Here is a 20,780-nt window from a genome sequence, read left to right as displayed (position 1 = left end):
TGTGAATATTCAATAAACTCCTGAGAGTGGTGTTTTACTATCTGAGAATAAGGATTATAATTTAAAGACTTAAAAAGGAATATAATACAGTCTACTATTGGGGAAGGGTGATATGGTCTTATCTCTTTAGTCTTAAAATTGCTTCCACTAAGTGCTTGTGGCTTTGTCTGATATGATGGTGTTATGTAATTTCCTGCTGAGTATTGCTTCATTCTATTCTGAGACTGAGTGACCATAAAAAGATGGCAAAGCATCTGTCATATACATAACATTCATAAGCATGTAAACTATATTTATAGATATGATACTCTGAATGATGAATACCAGAGAACATTTTTTTGGAGGGAATAGTAGCTCTCAGAATTCACAGAAACCTTAAAAATTTGATGAAAATTATTTTTAGTATGTCATATGAAGTTAACTTTTTCTGAGTGAGAAATTACAGAATTGAAATCCACATAGAACTTTTATCTCTTTTCAGGAATTGTATTTTATGAAGCTAGATTCAGTTTATTTAAAGTTTTTAGTGTCATTTGGTATTTACTTTAGAAAAAAATGATTTTGAACTTTATCTTTTTAAAAACTCATGTTTACTAAAAATTCACGAATTACCATGACAAAACATAATAGGGCATTTTAATTTATTTTTTAAGATTTACTTATTTGAGAGAGCGAGCGAGAGAGAGCATGAGCAGGGTGAGGGGCAGAGGGAGAATCAGACTCCCCGCTGAGCAAGGACCCTGATCCCAGGACCCTGAGATCATGACCAGAAGCGAAGGCAGACGCAGGTGCCCAACAGACTGAGCCACCCAGGCACCCTAGGGCATTTTAATTTAAAAATTGATTATTGGGATGCCTGGGTGGCTCCGTTGGTTGAGCGACTCATTCTTGATTTCAGCTCAGGTCATGATCTTGGGATTGTGGGATCAAGCTCCGTGCTCGGTGCAGAGTCTGGTTGTCCCTTTCCCTCTGCTCTTACTCCCGCTAGCGCGAGCGCGTGCTCTCTCTCTCTCTCTGGAATAAATAAATAAAATCTTTTTAAAAATTGATTATTAAATCTATTGTAAAAATATTTTTAACCATTTTGTTGAATAACTAGGTTTTTTCCTGGTGTCTTTAGTCTTCAGTTTCTTTTAAATGGCTTAGCAGTTTTATACCCCAAACTGCTTTTCTCCCATATTTTTTATTTCTAACAGGATAGCAGTTAGGTTGATTGTACATTTATTATTATGAACATTGATGCATGCAAGGTAGAAAAGACCCCTCTTTCTAAAGTAACCCCCACCTTCTTTAGCTTAAAAAAAAACCAGTCTAACATGACTGATTACATTTGCAATCAAGTAGTACAGATTCGGGGAAGTTTTTGTGTATATTCTGTTGTCTACATTGTCAACTGAGATTAATAGTAGTAATAGCAATAGCTTTTATGTACTGAGCATTTTTCTGAATCAGATACTGTTCTAAGCCCTCGATATGTACTGTTTCATTTCATCCCCACAATAAACATCAGGAGGAGGATTTTATTATTAACCTCATTTTATAGGTGAGGAAGCTGAGGCACAGAGAAGTGACTTGTCCAGGTTCACAGAGTAAGAGAATAAGGCTTCTAATCCAGTATATGACTCCAAAGCCAAATTTTCCGACAAAAACGTTTTATAAACCTTTCTACCTTCTTGACTACAGTTATAGGATTTATATTTTTATGGGTAATATCTGAAATGTACCTTTAGCTATCATATTCATTATAGGGTAGTGTATGGAGAAAATAAAAAAGCCTCAAATGTCAAAGCATGCATATTGAGAAAGGATCTATATAGAACGAAAGGCTGATAAAGGGACTCCTGGTTGGTTCTTTGACCCTACCCCTTGCCCTGACTCCTTGTTGCAAAATTAGTCTACGTAGTTACAGGGAATGTTGTTATAGAATAGATTGCCCAGTGGTTTTTCCAAGTTATGGTCAGTTTATCAGGTTTCTCTTAAGTTTTTAGAACAGATGCAGTTTGGGAAGGGACTAGATACAGGGTAGATCTTGGAGCAGAAACATTGATATGTACTGACTGGTAACTAGTTCAGCCAGTGATGAGCAACCCGAAGCCTTTCCCAGTCTGTAAAGAGTCCTGGATCCAATTTCACAGGCATCCTTGCAGAGCACATAAAGTAGAGAGGGAGTGGAGGAGAGAAGGTCTTCAGGACAACCACCTTCAAAGCGGGCCAGAACCTTTGTAGGGTCACTGGTTCCTAGACGCTTGTGTTCCGACCAGGCCTGAGCCAGCAGATGCCAGGACTTGCCAAAGTCTGGTCAGAGAAGAGGCATGTCAAGGCCTTTTAGGTCAGAGCATTCAGGTGCCAGAAACCAGGGAGCCCTGACAGCTTGGTGTTTCAGAAATTTGGAGGCATTCGTGCAGCTCCCGGATGCCCAGCAGCATGACTCCCCTTTGTCCTAACTGCCCAGCCTACCTCAGCCCCAGTAAGGAGAAGGGGGTGTAGATTTTTCACCATTTCCCTAGCACCTGGCCTGTAGCAGGTGTTCTATAAAAATTGTATTGAATGAATTGAAATGATTCTAGTCCCTGGTCAACCCTGTGTATCTTGAGCAGCAAAGGGGCTATTGGGAGGATTAAACAGAGAATGTAAGAACTGAAAACCAGAACACTGCCTGTCTTGCCAACCAAAAAAAACCCGTTCTCATTTTCATTTTACTCATAAAGGGGGGGAAATCTAACTTTTAAGTCTGGGATTCAATAAATCTCTTTTTGAATGAAAATAAATGGGATATAAAGACATTTTTATTTTTCTCCAACTGGCCCTTAAGCAAAAACAAAACAAAACAAAACCACTTGTTGCTGAATTTGTTCCTTGTGATTTATAACAAAATTAGGTGATTGATGTATTTGCAGATAGATACTAGACTATTGGAAAATCAAACTAGTTTGTGCCGTTGATTGTGTGGATTCTCAGAGCCGTAGTCTGACTTTGGTGTGGTCTCATGGGGATTTAAATGTGTTAGATCTTTGTAAGATGTATTACTATTTTTCTATGAATAAACTGTAAACTGGTCTATTTCTGTTCAACTGTTTTAAAATGTAACCTTTAAAAATCTAACCTTGCAAACACGAGCCCTGAGAAGTAACAGCAATGTCCTAGAACCCCTAGCAAATAATTACTTGTTAGCTAGTCTAAGTTATAATCATTATGTATTAACTGACCATAATTGAGCTGAGAAGAACATTGGGAGTATATTTAACAAAATAAAGAAATAATACATTTTTAAAATTATCAGTAGCTGTTGATAATATGTTAAGTAGTATTTTAGAATTGATGATAAACACTGAACGTTTAGCATTATAGTACTATCACAACACATACTGGTAGGATCTTAATTAAATCCCATGCTCTGTTAGGATGACTCATTTTCCGGTTGCTGTGAGACCCTTAAAGAAACTGCTCTCATTCACAAAAAAAGCATCCACTCCTGTGTGCTTTCTTTGGTAAGGCTGGTTGAATGAAATACAGGTTGATTTTAGGTCAGTGTTTCTTGTTGTTTTTTCTTTTAAGTTAATTCATTTTATTTCAGGTTCATTCAAGTTTAACCATGCATGTCTTTAACTTGATAGTGGGATATTTAAAAGTACATTTTCTTTATGAGTCTTTTTTTTTTTTTTTTTTAAAGATTTTATTTATTTATTTGACAGAGACACAGCGAGAGAGGGAACACAAGCAGGGGGAGTGGGAGAGGGAGAAGCAGGCTTCCCGCGGAGCATGGATCCCGATGCGGGGCTCGATCCCAGGACCCTGGGATCATGACCTGAGCCGCAGGCAGACGCTTAACGACTGAACCACCTAGGCGCCCCAGGCTTTTTTTTTTAAACACTTTTCACTTACACTGAACTTCAAATTTCACAGTTTCTGCAATGGTCAATATATATAATTTGGAACAGTCACAAGATCAGAAGTATTAGGAAATGTAAACACTGCCATAATGCTTTTTTTAATTTTAGTAGTTTGCATGTGTAATATTAATGACGCTTCTGAATATCATTATACATTGTTTTTATGCCAGGTATATACATTCTTATTTCAGGCACATATACATCCCCCCACCCTCGGGCGACAGACCAAATTGTTGAGCAGAGCAATAGTTTGCTACTCTTCCTTCTGGGCAGTTGTGCTTCTTGGCTTCCAGGATTCATCTCTAGTAGCTATTTCATTTATTCCCCTTTACCTCTTTCCAGTGCACATCTCACTTGACTTATGGAGTAACATCCTGATAACCCAGTGTAAGTTGAAAATATTGTAAGTCAAAAGTGCATTAACACACCTAGCCTACCAAACATAGCTTAGCCTAGCCTGCCTTGAATGTGCTCAGAGCACTTCAGTTAGCCTACAGTTAGGCAAAATCACCTAATGCAAAGCCTATTTTATAATCACGTGTTGAATGCCTCCTGTAATTTATTGAATACTGCACTGAAAGTGAAAACAGAATGGTTGTATGGGTACAGAATGGTTGTTAAGGGTGTGGGTTGTTTACCCTTGGGATCACATGGCTGACTGGGAGCTACAGGTAGCCAGGGCTGCCCAGCATCATGAGCATATGATATTGGCATAACACTAGCCCAGGAAAAAAATCAACATTTAAAATTCAGAATACAGTTTCTACTGCATGAATATTGCTTTTGCACCATTGTAAAGTCAAAAAGTCATAAGTCAGACCATTGTGAGTGGGGGACCACCTGAACTCCCTTTTTGCAAAGAAGCAGCCTCATTTCCTCCCTGTAATTTTGTGTTCTGTTTCTTTCTCCTTCCAAATTCTATTCAGTCTGAAATTCTGTGAAGTCGTTTATTCTTTAAACATTTATTGAAGACCTGTTTGCTGGGCAGTGTGCCAAAGAAAAAGGTGGCTAAAGCACTGTACCCTGTAGCTGAGGCTGTGGTCCAGTGGGGGAGAGACATACGCAGCATTCTAGAGTGACAGATGCTGTGACAGAGCTTAAGGCCCAGTTCTGCTGGGAGGCTTGGGTTGGGTATTAAAGTTTGAGGTTTTAGTGTTGTCTTTTTTTTCAAGGTGGTGAAAATCCGTTTTTCTTCCTAATAAAGAAAATGGGAAGAAAGGTGCTCTTTTATTTGATTCTGCGAAGTTTCTTCCAGCTCTTAATAGTCTGATTGCTTCTCTCTGTAAGAGTGGAAAGTCCTGGAAAAAAACTAGCTGTATACACTAGTAGACTTTTATGGACTTTTTTTTCTTGGCAGACGTAACTCTGTGTGTGCATCATGACTTCATTCTAATTGGGTACTCAAAAAAAAGAAAAAAAGCAAAAAAGGTTTATGAGAATGAGTCGTGCCTAATGGCCAGACTAAAATAGTACAGGTTCTCCTCCTTACCTCCCACCCACAGCACACTCTGTGTTTGATCTAGAAGCATCTTCATCTGAGGCCAATTAGAAGGGCAAATCCTAGACCTGATGGTGGGTTTGAAGGCTGAGCTTTTTGTTGGTGGGGACAAATGGTGGCAGAATGACTATACAAGCCATCCTAGATAGAAGAGAGTAAGAGTTTTAAACAAAGTTTTCAGGAAAGGCTAGGAAATTAAACACCAGCTGGGAGAAATTTGCATCTATTTAATTATTGAAGTGCTAATTTTATGCATCTTGGTTGAGAGTTTTAAAATGAGGAAAGAAAATACCAATTGTTAGCTCTGATTTAGCTTTCAGGATCCTATTTTTGAAAGATCTATCAAAGAGCAGTTTTGGGGAGCACAGAAGGTGAGGGGTCTATCCCAACCCTTGGGTAATGCATTATGAGTTTTTTTATTTGAGGATTTATCTAATCCTTATTTGAACTGACTATATTGTCAGCTTCTTAAGGTAATGAGTTTGGAAAATTGTAATTTAAACTGTACTTGCCTTCATTTATTCTCAAGCCATGTCTTTTAAACATGTGTCTCCTGTGCTAGTATTCTGAATGCACTGTGAAGTCCATGCCTTCCATAATTTTATACATTTCCAGCAGGTCCTCTCAGAACCTGATTATAGCATCTGACCTTTCACAAAAGTCTTTTTTTTCTTTGATTGTCCTCTGTTCTTTTTTGAGTTGCACTGGCCTTTTCTTGAGATGTGACAATTGGGACTTTACATGTCAGAGAATCATAACAATTTTTAGATTGGTTATTGTAGAGGTTAAAAAACAATTTCTGATATCCTTCATGATCATGGTCAAAACTTTGTAGCTCTGTCACCGCACCATAATTAGATCCCTGTTTTAATAGAAAAGTGTAGAAATTCTTAAGATCCCTTTACTAAATAGTGGCTCTCATCTTTTAAGTATTCTTAGGGTTATTTTTTGAAATATTTCTTTACGCTAGTTTAGATCAGCTTTTTTTTTTTTTTTTTAAGATTTTATTTATTTATTTGACAGAGACACAGCGAGAGAGGGAACACAAGCAGGGGGAGTGGGAGAGGGAGAAGCAGGCTTCCCGCAGTACAGGGAGCCTGATGCGGGGCTGGATCCTAGGACCCTGGGATCATGACCTGAGCCGAAGGCAGACGCTTAACGACTGAGCCACCCAGGCGCCCCTTAGATCAGCTTTTATGCCAACTATGTTATGAGATCTTTATGCAGTTCATAGTACTTTATTTCATGAAAGTGTTTTAACTCCTACATGGCGCGGGCATCATCTATGAATCAAACTGATAAAATTACTAATGCAGGTTCCACCCAGTAACTTACAATCCCTTAGACCAGTAATTCTCAATCTGCTGGCACATTAGATCACCTGGGGGAGATTAACAAAATACCTGTGCCAGGACCCCACCCTAACCAACTGAGTCACTCTCTCTGAAGGGGTGGGGCCTAGGCATCCGCATTTTCTAAATCTCCCAGATGATGATCCTGAAAAGCCAGGATCAGCAACCATTGAGTTAGAATTCATACTGGGAAATCACCAGCTGCTAGAACTTCTAAATTGGGTTAGCTTTTTAGCTTGCTGAATGCTGGAAAATAATTACCATTAGAGAGTTAAAAAAAAATGTGTATCAAACTTTGCATTTATAAGATGGCACCTGAGTCAAATGATTCCCTAACCTGTTTTCCCTGCTTAATTAAATTTTAAGAACTGAAGCATGAACTAACGATGGGAACTTTCAGTTCCTCGTGTTAGAACCCTTGTCCTCATCTATTTGACTTTGGTGTTGGTGATTGTCTTTTCAGAGCAATAATATCCTTTGTCTTTAGCAGGAAGTGAAACTTGGGTCTGATTATTTATGCATACTCTAGCAGCTTTTTTTTTTTTCTTCTTAAAGACACAAGTGAAACTGCCCATAAACTTCAGTAGATGTGTGAGACCCCAGGCTTATCTTGGGCTGAGGGAGTGCCAGTCACTCTGGGCTCTTGGAATGAATGACTCATGCGCTCTGCAGGCGTACCATATTTAATCACTTGTTTTCTGTGTACCAGGAAGAGGAGGACATGTGAAAATAGAAGCCATGTACTGCCAAATGGGTCCGAAATAAGAGTGGAAATGTTGACCTAATGGGTCAAACAATTGAGCTATGACAAAATACCCAAATGTCTTCGGGTGTATGTTACTTTAATTATTTCATTAATTTAAATTTGACATTCTTTCTTTTTTTTTTTTTTAAAGATTTTATTTATTTATTTGACAGAGAGAGACACAACGAGAGAGGGAACACAAGCAGGGGGAGTGGGAGAGGGAGAAGCAGGCTTCCCACTGAGCAGGGAGCCTGATGCGGGGCTCGATCCCAGGACCCTGGGATCATGACCTGAGCCGAAGGCAGACGCTTAACGACTGAGCCACCCAGGCGCCCCAAATTTGACATTATTTCTAAAGTGCTATACTTTAGTAATTTGTAAGCAACTCTACTAGATAACTTTGAAATTCCTAAATTTTAAAACCTATTTGCAAATTTGAAATGTTTCTCTTTCAAATTCGCATGACACATGGGACTGTACCTTTTGAAGGAAAGATTAGGAAGCAATATGTTGTTGGAGCAGATCCATTACAGGGCTGTTGTTTGTGGAAGGATGCTAGAAGCCCACTGGTCCCGCTCTCTGCCAAGCCACTGCCTTCTGCCTCCAGAGTGGCCATTAATACTGGTCACAAGGTGTCCATTACCGAGTGTAGTTGCCATGTCTGCTCAGACTAATATCTACATGCGTCCTCTGTACACACAAACTCTGCTAATACCACCTTTTATTTCCTTAGTGAAGAGTTAACAGGTTAAAAAAAAACACACATTTTGAAGCGAGCTGTGTGCAAGGTGCTGTACCAGGCAACAGAGTCCCAACGGTTTAGAGAGACGACACTACACTCCCTTCTTGTGCCAGTTACATTGCCCGTTTCGGCCTCCCTCTGTTGTTTTGTCTCGTCTTTATATGGGCAAGGGAAGCCATGTGCCCCTGCTAGACCTTTTAAGATAATTTAAAGTTTCCTCGAGTTTTCAGGTAAGTCTTCCATTGCAAGAAATCACACTGCATTATTTATTATATTTATTGAAAGATAAATGCTTTTAGTATTAAAAGCGCCGTATTGGAAAAGACTGGTCTTTTGGGGCTTCCTTTAAAAACAGTAAAAACAAGATGTTAGGCTTATTAAATGTCATTGAAGATAAGCAGTTGGTAGGAGAAATCCATTTTCCATTTCAATCTTTCATGCTTACTTTTACTTAATTATTCATTCATTTGGTTCAATAACTATTAAATGAGTGCCTGCTACCAGTGATGAATAAAACAGGCATAGAATTAAATAAACTGAGAGGTTGAGACTTAAGTCTCTCCTTTAAGTGGTTAGTTGAAACTGTACATTTATTTTTATTTTTTTTTTAAGATTTTATTTATTTATTTGACAGAGACACAGTGAGAGAGGGAACACAAGCAGGGGGAGAGGTAGAGGGAGAAGCAGGCTTCCCGCGGAGCAGGGAGCCCGATGCGGGGCTTGATTCCAGGACCCTGGGATCATGACCTGCGCCGAAGGCAGATGCTTAACAACTGAGCCACCCAGGCGCCCCAAAACTATACATTTATTTTAGTTATTAGTATATTAGGAGTTATTTCTACCTTTTATTTATGTTTTCCATTTATTGTGTGTATGTGGTTTGTTGTTTTTTCTTTTTCCTACCACTATCTTCATCTTCCACTGGATAGCTTGAATTTTCGGCAGGTGTCTTTCTGTTGCTAATTAAAAGTTATACATTCTGTTTATTATTTTTCTGTGGTTTCTCATGATTTAGGACCCAGTACTTATTTTCACATACATAATGAAAGCGTACCAAATATTCGTGTCTTTTCCCCGAGTATATTTTTACCTCCTTTTAGATTTTACCTCTTCTAGATTCTCCCTCTCTCCTGTGTGTAGAGGATCTAGGGGAAGGGAGGAAGCTGGCTCTCGTGCTCAGTTTGCCGTTTGGACCCAAATGGGTTACTGGGACCGAGACCGGATGCCTAGTTGTGAGCTGCTCAGACCTATGGGTCCGTGTTTCATGTTCTGAGGAAACGGGATTCTGGGGCATATCTAGGCATTGAGATATTTTCATAAAACATCTATTACTCTGAGAAGGCTTTCAGGAATTATGGTCCTGCCATAAGATTTAATAAGTAAAAACATTTTGAAGTTTTGTTTTTCTTTTCTCCTTTCCTCTTTAACAAAATCCATATGTAGACCCCTGAAATAAATATCTTGGAGATATTTGAGTGGTGGGAACCTGGAATTCTAAACACCTATACATTTCCCAACTTGAACTAAAGGTTACTGAATGTTTATGTGCCAGACATTGTGTTGGGCACTTTTGCATAATTCTCTCATTTGATGCTTATTACAAACCCTGCAAGTTAGATGGAATTTCCACTTACAGCAGAGGAGCTGTGGCCGAGAGGCGTTCAGAGAGTGCAGTGGAGCTGAGGCTCTTCACCTGGGGCACAGAGAGCAGGCGGTAGGTACCCTCACTGTGCCCACATCTGCAGACTCTGTCTAGTCTGGTTCCAGCGTCTGCCCAGGCTGCCCTTGTGCACCTGGCCCTGTCCTGTCACCTGGATCTCTGGCGTTAGGCCCGCCCTCTTATGTCCATCCTCTACACACTGGTCCTCACATTCAATCTCCTGTGCAAATCTGCCCCGTCTGGACAGAACGGCTGCTGCGTTTATTCTCTGTTGTCCCCCCGGAGTGGTCCCTGTATAGTTCTTCAGCTTCCTCCTTACAGCTAGCTCTCCACCCCACAGCACCAAACTGTCTAGAGTCCTCCCTGCATTCAGTACATATTTGCGTGCCTATTATGTGTTAAGCAGCCTGCCAGATGTAGGGCTGACAGTGTTTTGAATGATCCAGATGGGGGAGGTCTTGCCCTGGGCAAGGATAGTGGCAGTGGGGTTGGAGAGAAGTGAAACATTTATCAGATATTGAGGGGAAAATCAATAGGACTTGGGGAGGAAGAAAAGCATTTTGGATGTCTCCCAGGTTCTGGCTTATGCAGCTGGAATGATGTTGGTGAGCTGAAAGCCCTATACAAATGTAAGATGAGGGTATTACACTCCAGAACATTTTGTAAGGAACCTTATGGTGTTAGAGGTATATTAAAAAGAGCCCTGGACTAAGTGGGAAGTGGTGTTCTGATTTTGACAAGCCTGTGTTGTATTGGGCACAGCCAGCCCTGACGTCTTTATCTGAAATAGACCAAGTGACCTCAACTTTGCCACCATAAGTAGTGAACCCTTCTATGATTCAGTGTAAATTACCTGACCTCAACTTGCCTCTCCAATTCCATGCCATACCTTCATTTGTCCATTCAGCATTTTGGAACCTGCTGTGTACCATGTACTGGGGACATAAAGCTAAATGAGACTAGGTCTCGATGAGCTTCCTGTTCAGTCAGGGAGATAGGGAAGTCAATAATTAGATGCCAATAATTAGAAACCAAAATAAGGTGCCATGATGGAGATATGAGCAAGGTTCAGGAGGGCCGCAAAAGAGTGCCTGATGAATTCTACTGGGTGGGTGGAGTGGGGAATATATCAGGGCACACCAGTGACTCTTGTTCTGAGTCTGGAATGAAAAGCAGGCAGAAGTGGGTGGGGAGCAGCATTCCAGACCCAGCCTGCGCACACTTCTGGATGGTTGCAGGAAGGCCAGGATGCTGGGGGTGGGGGGAGGCAGGAGGAGGGTGGGTAGGGCCAGCCCCCTTGCAGAGCTTTCCAGGGAATTTGGACTTTGTCCCTAAGGCTGTGGCGAGTAGAAGTGATGTATTCGGATTAGCAATGTCCATATTTATCCTTTTCTAATGCCTACTGTATTCCTTTCACAGTATTAATGTTAGACAAACTTGACTTCAGGGCAAAGAGCACTATTTAAAATAAAGGCAGTTATTACGTCCTGGTAAACAGTAGTTCACCAGGAAGATACATGAATCCTGAATGTGTATGTGCCTGACAATGCAGTGTCAAAATCTAAAGCAAAAATTAAGGAGAAATGGAAAAATGTACACAAAGTGTGAGGTTTAAAAAAATAAGCCCTCTCTCAAAAACTTTTCAGTTAAGTAGTTGAAAATATTAGCAAGTACATACAGGAGTTGAGCAAAATAATCAACAAAGTTGAAATAATGAGCCCCAAAGTTAAATAGTATGTTCAAATGTTTGAGATCCATAATAAAGAATACTTTTTAAATTATGTCCTGGTGAACAAATACCTGTATGTATGTACCAGAAGCAAGAAAGTTTCATGGAATGTTTCTCTTTACCTGGTGCAGTTTTCCCGTTTTCTATTCTATTCTGTTTCATTGATGTTAATGCTGATCTCGTTATACAAAATTGATTTCATGACCCACTAACGGATTGACACCTTTTTTCTTGAAAACACTGAGTTTCAAGCACACAAAGAGCTTTTTAAAATTGACTTTCTGGATTCCCCTCACCACGCCAAGCCTCTGGTACCCCTCTGTCCCCCTCTGTCCTTCCTCCCTGCAAAGGGAAGAGGACTTTGACTCCTGTTTTTACTGAGTCAAGGCCATCTGATCTTTTCCTTTGCTGCTTCTCCATTGCTATATTTAGCCTTTCACCTTCCAGACCTGGAAAAAGGTAGTGTCGTCCCTTTCCAAGGGCAACTTTTACACCCTACTTTTGACTTCATCATCTTCTGTTTTCCTCCTTGAATATCTCCTCTGGTTCTTACTTCTCCTTGATCATACCAGTAGGAACTCAGTCTTAATGAGTTTAACTGGCTCTCTCTGGACCTCAAAGATTATCTGTGACTATTCTTTTTTAGTCATTAGAGCACAGAACTTGGTCATTGTGATAGTTTTTTTTCTAGTTTTTATTTTTTAAGTTTTTAATTTCTTGAATGGCTGATGTATTCACCTGGCCCAAAATGCCAAAGGTGGGAAAGACTATTGAGTTAGGAGGTTCTCACCCACCTTCTCTTTCAGCTACTGTATACCCTGTCTCTTCTCCTTCTCCCACTCTGGAGAGAAGAGAGATTTCAATGGCATTTTTTTATTTTACTTACTCTCTTCCTGTCCTTCCTGGCTTCCTTTGTGGTGGTTCATGTTAACCTCCTATGCATTCTTCACTTACTGCTCCCACCACCCACTGGGCTACGTAGCTCCGGGTCATTACGGGCTAAGACTCTCAGAACACACTTGTAGTTGTTCCTTTCCCTTCTTTCAGGCTCTACCTCCCGTCAATGTTGTCAGCTAATCCCTGGCTGCAGTCTTGTTTTATTTATGCCATTATCTGCCTGCCCTGGTCTCCAGGAAGCACACGCTCATTAGTTTTTTATTCACATCTCTCTATAATTGGCCTCAGTTTACTTTTTCCAATCTTATCAATCCACATCTCCACTGCAGCCACTGGTCTTCTGTTCTAGACAGCTTGCTCCTTTACTTTTATATCTTCGTAGCCTGGTACAGCGCCTGGTTCCTGGCAGGTACTTGATAAGTGTTTCTCCACTGAAGGGACAAATTTGAAAACAAACTTTGCACTTTCCTCTGCATTATTTTTCTTGCCACTTTCCTTCTGCTTAAATGTAACTGTTCCTGGCTGCTTTACCTCTAACGTTGTATTCCTCTTCCATATTTCTAGAGCTCATTCGGTACCCAAAGGGTAGAGTCCTACAACTGTGGTCTGTTCATCTGAGGTCAGGGTACAGGGTTATGGGTAGTTGGAGCTCTTTCCTTAGAGGGGTATCTGTAGATGTTGAGATTTGGCCTGCCTGACACAGAGATTCTGGCACGTTGTTCGAAGAGAAATCAGGGTATTTTTAGTCTATACACTAACATGAATTCCAGTAGAGTAGTTAGACTTTTAAAAGTTAACAAGGAAATAAAATTAATAAATACTTAATACTGGGTAAAGAACAACTTCTTAAGTGTAAAAATAATGGAAAAAGGAGCGGTACAAGAATCAAAAATTGAAAATAGGTGCAGACACGTCAGAGTCGACATTTTAATATAAAAGGATTCAAATCAATAAGGAATATACAAGATGTGTTAGATATGAATGAGAAAATCCTAGAAGAAGAAAACATAAGCAGATTTTATAATTAAATGTTAAATTTTACCTGCAATGAAAAGAAACATCATTTAGGCAATGGATACCAGCAAATGAGAAAAATTTAAAAAGAAATTCTAAATGGTGGCAAGAGTACTTTAAAACAAGCATTTTCCTATGTTTCAGGCAGAAGTCTAAGTTGGTATAACTCTGTGGAAAGCAATTCAGTAATATCTGAAAGCTTTAAATTTTCTTATGTTTTCACCTACTAATTTCATTCCTAGGAATCTGTCCTAGAGCTGTTAATTACAGAGGCAATAAAATATTCGCATAATATCCATCATTTATCGCTGTTTTTTTTTTTGAAAGATTTATCTTAGCGGGAGCAAGTGTGTGGGGGGAGGGGCAGAGGGAGAGAGAGTCTTTTTTTTTTTTTTTAAGATTTTATTTATTTATTTGACAGAGAGAGACACAGCGAGAGAGCGAACACAAGCAGGGGGAATGGGAGAGGGAGAAGCAGGCTTCCTGCGGAGCAGAGAGCCCGATGTGGGGCTCGATCCCAGGACCCTGAGATCATGACCTGAGCCGAAGGCAGACGCTTAATGACTGAGCCACCCAGGTGCCCCAAGAGAGTCTTTTTTTAAAAATTTTTTAATTTAAAATCAATTTAGTTAACATATAATAGATTCATAGTTTCAGGGGTAGAATTTAGTGATTCATCAGTTGCATATAACACCCAGGCTCTTTACATCAAATGCCCTCCTTAATGCCCATCAGCCAGTTACCCCATCCCCTAACCTCCCCTCTAGCAACCCTGTTTGTTTCCTATAGTTAAGAGTCCTTTATAGTTTGTTTCCCTCTCCGTTTTTATCTTATTTTTCCTTCCCTTCCCCTATGTTCATCTGTTTTGTTTCTTAAATTCCACATATGAGTGAAATCATATGGTGTCTTCTTCTGACTTATTTCGCTTAGCATGATGCCCTCTAGTTCCATCCACATTGTTGCAAATGGCAAGATTCCATTCTTTTTGTTGGCTGAGTAATATTCCATTTGTGTGTGTGTGTACACACACACCACATCTTCTTTATCCATCTGTCGATGGACATCAGGGCTCTTTCCATAGTTTGGCTATTGTGGACATTGCTGCTATAAACACTGGGGTGCAGGTGCCCCTTCGAATCACTATTTTTGTATCCTTTGGATAAATACCTAGAAGTACAATTGCTGGGTCATAGGGTAGTTCAGTTTTTAACTTTTTGAGGAACCTCCATACTGTTTTCCAGAGTGGCTGCACCAGTTTGCATTCCTACCAACAGTGTAAGAGGGCTCCCCTTTGGGAGAGAGAGTCTTAAACAGACTCTGTGCTGAGTGCAGAGCCCTACTCAGGGCTGGATCTCATGATCCTGAGGTCACCATCCCAACCGACTGTGTACCCAGGCACCCCTATCACAGTATTTTTTAACAATGGGGGAAAACTGGAAATCACTTAAATGTCCAAGAGTAAGGAAACTTCCTTTAGTGGAAAATTATGTAGCCATGAAGTTACAATTTTGAAGAGTATTTTATTTTTTTAATTTTTTTTTTTTTAAGATTTTATTTGTTTGACAGATTGAGAGAGACAGAGAGAGCACAAGCAGGGGGAGTAACAGAGGAAGAGGGTGAGCAGGGAACCCAAAGTAGGGCTCAATCCCAGGACCCTGGAATCATGACCTGAGCTGAAAGCAGATGCTTAACCAACTGAGCCACCCAGGTGCCCCTTGAAGAGTATTTTAAAGACATGACACAATACTCAAGAAATGTTACAAGAAAAAAATTAGTATACACTGCTGTATTTGCAGTCTTGTGATGTGGAATGCACACAGACATATGACCTGAAACGTAGCAAAATAAGTTTTCTGGCTGGTGGGATGGGAGTGATAAAATATTTTTTTCCAATTTTATACAGTATGACTTTTATAATAAGAATGCATATTACTTAAAATGTAAATATTGTCTTATTGGGTTAGTTCCACGTATGGATTCTGTAGCACAATGGTTAAGAGCACAGGCCATGAGTCATGCAGGTCTGGCTTTGAATTGCAGTTCTGCCCAAAGAGAAATCAACTTTATTTGCCTCCCACTGAATGTATCATTAACAACAAAGACATTCAAGATACAATAGTCAAAACTCAAATGAATTTGGAGACTATGAATTATTAAGTCTGTAATTACCCCATGAGTTACAGATTGATTATAAATTTCCCTAAAATAAAATTTAAATGGTAATAATTAAAATGTAATTTTAATTTTCTACTAAGGGAAATAGTGTTTTCATCCTTGGTAATTTTTTCCAGGTATTGAGCTACCACTAGCGTCACATTTATCTCCATGTATAGAACAGACTATTGCACCCTGGGTTTTGCAAGAGAATTAAGTCCTGAAGTCCTCGCACATCCACTGAGTGTAATGAATTAGCCTCCTGCCTGGTCGGCTAGAATAGTATCAGTTATGTGCCGTTCTTGGGGAAAATTGCGAGAAGTCACCCAGAGCATTCTGTTCTGTTCTGAGGAACCCTCATTGGGATGCCTGGCACAGACTAGGCCCGCAAGAAATAGCCGTGGCTCTTAGTCCCATAAAAGAGCACCAGCTTTCTGGATTTCTTTGCTTGGTGTAAGCGTTTTTGGGAAAGGGTATTTTCCACGGTGTGATCCAGTAAGTAGACCTCTTTCTGGCTGTTTCTCAGGCCCTGTCTTTGAATCTGGGACTGGCTGGGACCGTGGAGGACTTCTCTGATTTGCCCTCTTGCAGTGTACCAGCCTCTTTCCTCCACTGCAGGGCGCCCAAGTACTGCCTCCCATCCGAGGAGAGGCTCGGCTTGTCAGTTCTCGCCCCAAAACTGTCCTTGTAGCCGAGACCTTATTCAGGCCTCGGATTTAATACTTTTCCACAAATTGCTTTATAGTAATGTATTCAGTTCTGGCTGTTCATAACTGCCCTTTGGGGATGTTGATCGTTTAAAATAGACTGCTGAAGATATTGTCTTAATAAATTTTCTGATTAATATTTTCTCATGATTGCTTCTTGTTTTCTTTTAGCTACTGATCTACTCCTTGCCTGGAATCCCATTTGTTTGGGATTGGTAGAAGGTGTTATTGGGAAAATTCAACTTCATTCAGGTATGTTTCTATAAAGTTCTTCAGTTTGTCAAATTTAATGCGGCATTCTATGGCATTTTCTTCTTTGAGGATGAATGTGGATTCTGTTATGGCTTTGATTCCTTTGCCCTAATTTTAGGTCTGCCCAAAGTAGGTATTAAGTATCGCATACCTACTATGTGTCAGGAATTATTCTAGTTGGTAGAACACAATAGTGAGAGAAAACTGACCTGCTCTCACCCTTGTGGAGCTTACAGTTTAGGAAGACAGATATCAGTAAGTAATCACTGAAATAATTGTATGATTATTTGATAATTATGGTATGTGCTCTGGCAGATAGAGACACCAACTGCACTGATTTCGAGGGAGAAGGTGGTAAGAAGAAGGCTGGTGAGGTAGGCAGATGGCAGACCATGACTGGCCAACTTTGGGTCGGCTGTCCATTCTGGATACAATCAACTCTGGCCAGGGAAGAGTAAGGTTCTCTTAGCATGCAGTGTGGCCCTTTCCAGGTGCCCTCACCAGGGCAGGCAAATGGATGAAAGGTCTAGGTTATTCACCAGGCCCTTGCTTAGAAGACAGACACTTGTGTCTGGGGTTCAGAAGGAATTTTGATGATGAGAAAAGAGACGTTATATAGGCGGGTTCCAGAAAGTCCTGAAAAGTACTAACTGAAATATTTTAAGCACTGTATTTAAATATCTGTTTCTCCTTTGGCATCAGTTCTAATGAGTTATGAACTATAGGTAGCTTTACCATTATTACCGTGTAGTGGGGAGTCTGGCTGCCTCTGTAGTGTGCCCTTTCTGACTCTTCTAAAACGAAATCGTTGTGGGGCGCCAGGCTGGCTCAGTGGGGAGAGCATGGGACTCTTGATCTCAGGGTTGTGGGTTCAAGCCTGACGTGGCGTGTAGAGATTACTTAGAAATAAAAAATTTTTTTTTAAAGATTTTATTTATTTAGGGGCGCCTGGTGGCTCAGTTGTTGGGTGTCTGCCTTCGGCTCAGGTCATGATCCTGGGGTCCTGGGATCGAGCCCCGCATCGGGCTCCCTGCTCTGCGGGAAGCCTGCTTCTCCCTCTCCCACTCCCCCTGCTTATGTTCCCTCTCGCTGTGTCTCTCTCTGTCAAATAAATAAAATCTTTAAAAAAAAGAGAGAGGTTTTATTTATTTGAGAGAGAGAAAGAGCAAGCACGAGTGGAGGGGGAGGAGCAGGGAGAGAGGGAGAGAGAGAGAGAATCTCAAGCAGACTCCCCACTGAGCATGGAGCCCCAACATGGGGCTCGATCCCAGGACCCCGAGAACATGCCCTGAGCCAAAGGCAGATACTTAACCTACTGAGCCACCCAGGCGCCCTAAAAATAAAATCTTTAAAATTGTTGTGTATTTGAGAACTGGGTTGATTTCATGAAATATTTCATAGATACAAAAAGCTATTTACCACAGATACACAGTATAGGTTGTTGTAAAACACACATCCATCTGCCACCCAAACTAAGAGATGAGACATAACCGATGTCTTTGGATCCCTCACTGTGCCTTCCTCCACGTGTGTCCTGCTTTCTTCCCTTCAAGAGCAGCTGCTATTTTTAATTTTGCGTTTTATTCCCTTGATTTTCATTAGTGCTTTTATTACATATGTATTCCTAAGTAATATGATGCTAAGGTTTGTATTTGGGGGACTTTACATAAACGGTATTAAGCTGTTTGTGTTCTTCTACTTCTTTTTTTCCCCTCGATTCAACTTGATATTTTTGAGATTTACCAATGTTGATGTATGAAGCTTTTAGTTCTTTATTTTCACTTTTGTATGAATATATCATAATTTGTCCTTTCTTCTGTCAGTGTGTAATTGTTTGGGGGTTTATTTTTGCTATTAGAAATAATACCGCTATAAACATTGTTATATATTCTGTCTTTGGTAGTTTTGTAATTCTTTTGGTATGAGGAGAAAAGCATTTAGACATTGTATAACCATGCTAAGTATTTTAGTAACACTCTCCTACCTGTCCACATTTACATAAATATATTTTTAATTCATTTATATGCTGACAGGATAATTTCATAGCTGAGTGTTCTGAGCTAAAACTCATTTTCTATTGTTTAAATGAAGCTTATGAAACTTGAGTTATTTTTCTTCAGTTTCAGTCACATGCTGGAGCAATGAATAAATCACTGAAATCAGTAAGGAGATCTGAATCCAAACTTTATTTATTAGCTTCAAGATATAGAGGGGGATACTTAACATGGCTTTCATTTATCTATTGCGCCTTAAAACAACAACATATAATATCACACGACTCTATGGACTGACCTAGAGGCTCTTTTGCCCTTTTTCTTCTGTTGTCTGAGGTCACTTGTGTGGCAGGATTCAGCTGGGACTTTGCCTGGAGCGTCTCTGTCCATGTAACTCATCTCACAAGGCCTCCCCTTGGGTCCTCTTTCTATCCTGGACACCTGGACATTTTTTCAAGGTGGGGGCTGGGTACCAAGAAGACCAGTCCCGGTGTACAAAGTTTTATCAAGCCTCTGCTTGTGTCACTGAGCTTGCTAATACTCCATTGGCCAAAGGAAGTCACGTACCCAAGCCCACAGTGAACATCAGAGGGGGCTTCACAAAGGCTTGCATCCCAGGAGGCTGATTCACTGGGGCCACAATGCCCATGAGCCTCTACTTTGTAAGCTGTAAAACAAGAGTAAAAATAACTGCCCTCATTTTTTTCCCCTACAGTATTGTGAGTCTAAATGAGACTGAAGGTCCTTAATAAATTACCACTATTTTATCAAGGCTCTTTTGGTTGCAAATGCAAACTTACCAGCATACACAAAACAAAGTTTGATTGCTTTGCCTTTGGATTCCGAGCAAGTGGTTGATGAGCAGTGGGGGTTCCTGTCTGCAGGCCATTTTGGAAAAGGGAGAGGTGAAGAAAGAAAATATAAGGAAAGAAAGGCAGGGAAAGTAATCTCTGTACTTTTTTTTTTTTTCCTCTTGTCACATCACTTCTAAGGTTTGGCTCTTAAGAGGAGTGGGGAGGAAGCAAAGGAACATCTTTTCTGGGCCCCCTGCTGCTCTTCCTTCCCTCACCCACCACCCACCAGAGAGAACTGCAGCCACACCCCAGTGTGTCACTCCGCCCCCACATCACCCCCCAGCTCCCCACCCTTCTGCAACCATCTTCCCCTTCTCCCTTCGCTCCCTGCATTCTCTGCCCTGGGATGCCTCATCCCTTCCCCTCCCAGAGCCCCGCTAAAGCTCCTGCTCTGGCCACACCATTGGCCTGGCTGGTGGGAGATTTGCTCCCAGGATGGACTAGAACTAACAGGATCACTTCAGGTGCATTCTCCCCTGGGAGCATCTTACCTTCTGGGGGTAGAGGATGGGGGGATAACATGTCTGTACTTAAACTCTTTCTCACTCCTGTTTCCCTCCTACTTATTCTCCACATTTCAGTGCACGAATTTTTGTTCTTGCCTAGTGAGATGGGAACATAAGTTTATTTGAACAGATGTCATTGACAGTCTAACAGCGGCGTGGGTGAGCCATGCCACTGTTCCTGACTGTCACTGAACTCTGAGCTCTGTGGAATGTAAGCAGGCGTGACTTAGGAATTGGATTAGCTTGTAAGGGCTGCCATAGCAAAGTCCCATAGACTGGGGGACTTAACAGAAACTTCTAGAGGCTAGAAGTCCAAGATCAAGGTGTTGGCAAGTGGTTTCTTCTTTCTCCTTGGCTTGTAGATGGTTGTCTTCTCCCTGTGTCTTCCTATCGTCTTGACTGTGGTCACACTGTCCTTTCTCTGTGTGCATCTGCGTCCAAATTTCCTCTTCTAAGGACACCAGCCACATTGGATGAGAACCCATCCTAATAACCTCATTTTAACTTTATTACCTCTTTAAGACCCTACCTCTAAAATAGGGTCACATTATGAGGTACTGAAGGTTAGGACTCCAGCATATGAATTTTGGGGGGACATAGTTCAGCCCATAATAGGGACTTAATGTCTACTGGAATGTTTATTACAAATGCATAGCAAAGAGAATTGCCACTGTTACTTCTTTCCCTTTATTTCACAGTGAGATAGGCCATTCTCCAGATATTATTGACTAGGCACCCACCCCAGATTTGGACTAACCTGGAAGATCACACAGTAGCCTTGGGTCA

General features: G+C 40.8%; 1 protein-coding gene across 3 annotated transcripts in view; it reads left to right on the top strand.

The window, feature by feature from the left end:
- The window catches only part of INPP5F (inositol polyphosphate-5-phosphatase F), an 83,800-nt gene that overhangs the window by 3,915 nt on the left and 59,105 nt on the right, over positions 1-20,780 (top strand). For all 3 annotated transcript variants that reach the window (XM_036123805.2, XM_078077060.1, XM_078077059.1), the window contains exon 2: positions 16,560-16,640. In XM_036123805.2, coding sequence (XP_035979698.1) covers positions 16,560-16,640 — 81 coding nt within the window. The remainder of the gene's footprint in view (positions 1-16,559; positions 16,641-20,780) is intronic.

Source organism: Halichoerus grypus, chromosome 7, assembly GCF_964656455.1.
Source record: "Halichoerus grypus chromosome 7, mHalGry1.hap1.1, whole genome shotgun sequence".
Lineage (NCBI taxonomy): Eukaryota > Metazoa > Chordata > Mammalia > Carnivora > Phocidae > Halichoerus > Halichoerus grypus.
The sequence above is the reverse complement of the archived record's forward strand: the minus strand, read 5'-3'. Positions and strand labels throughout refer to the sequence as shown.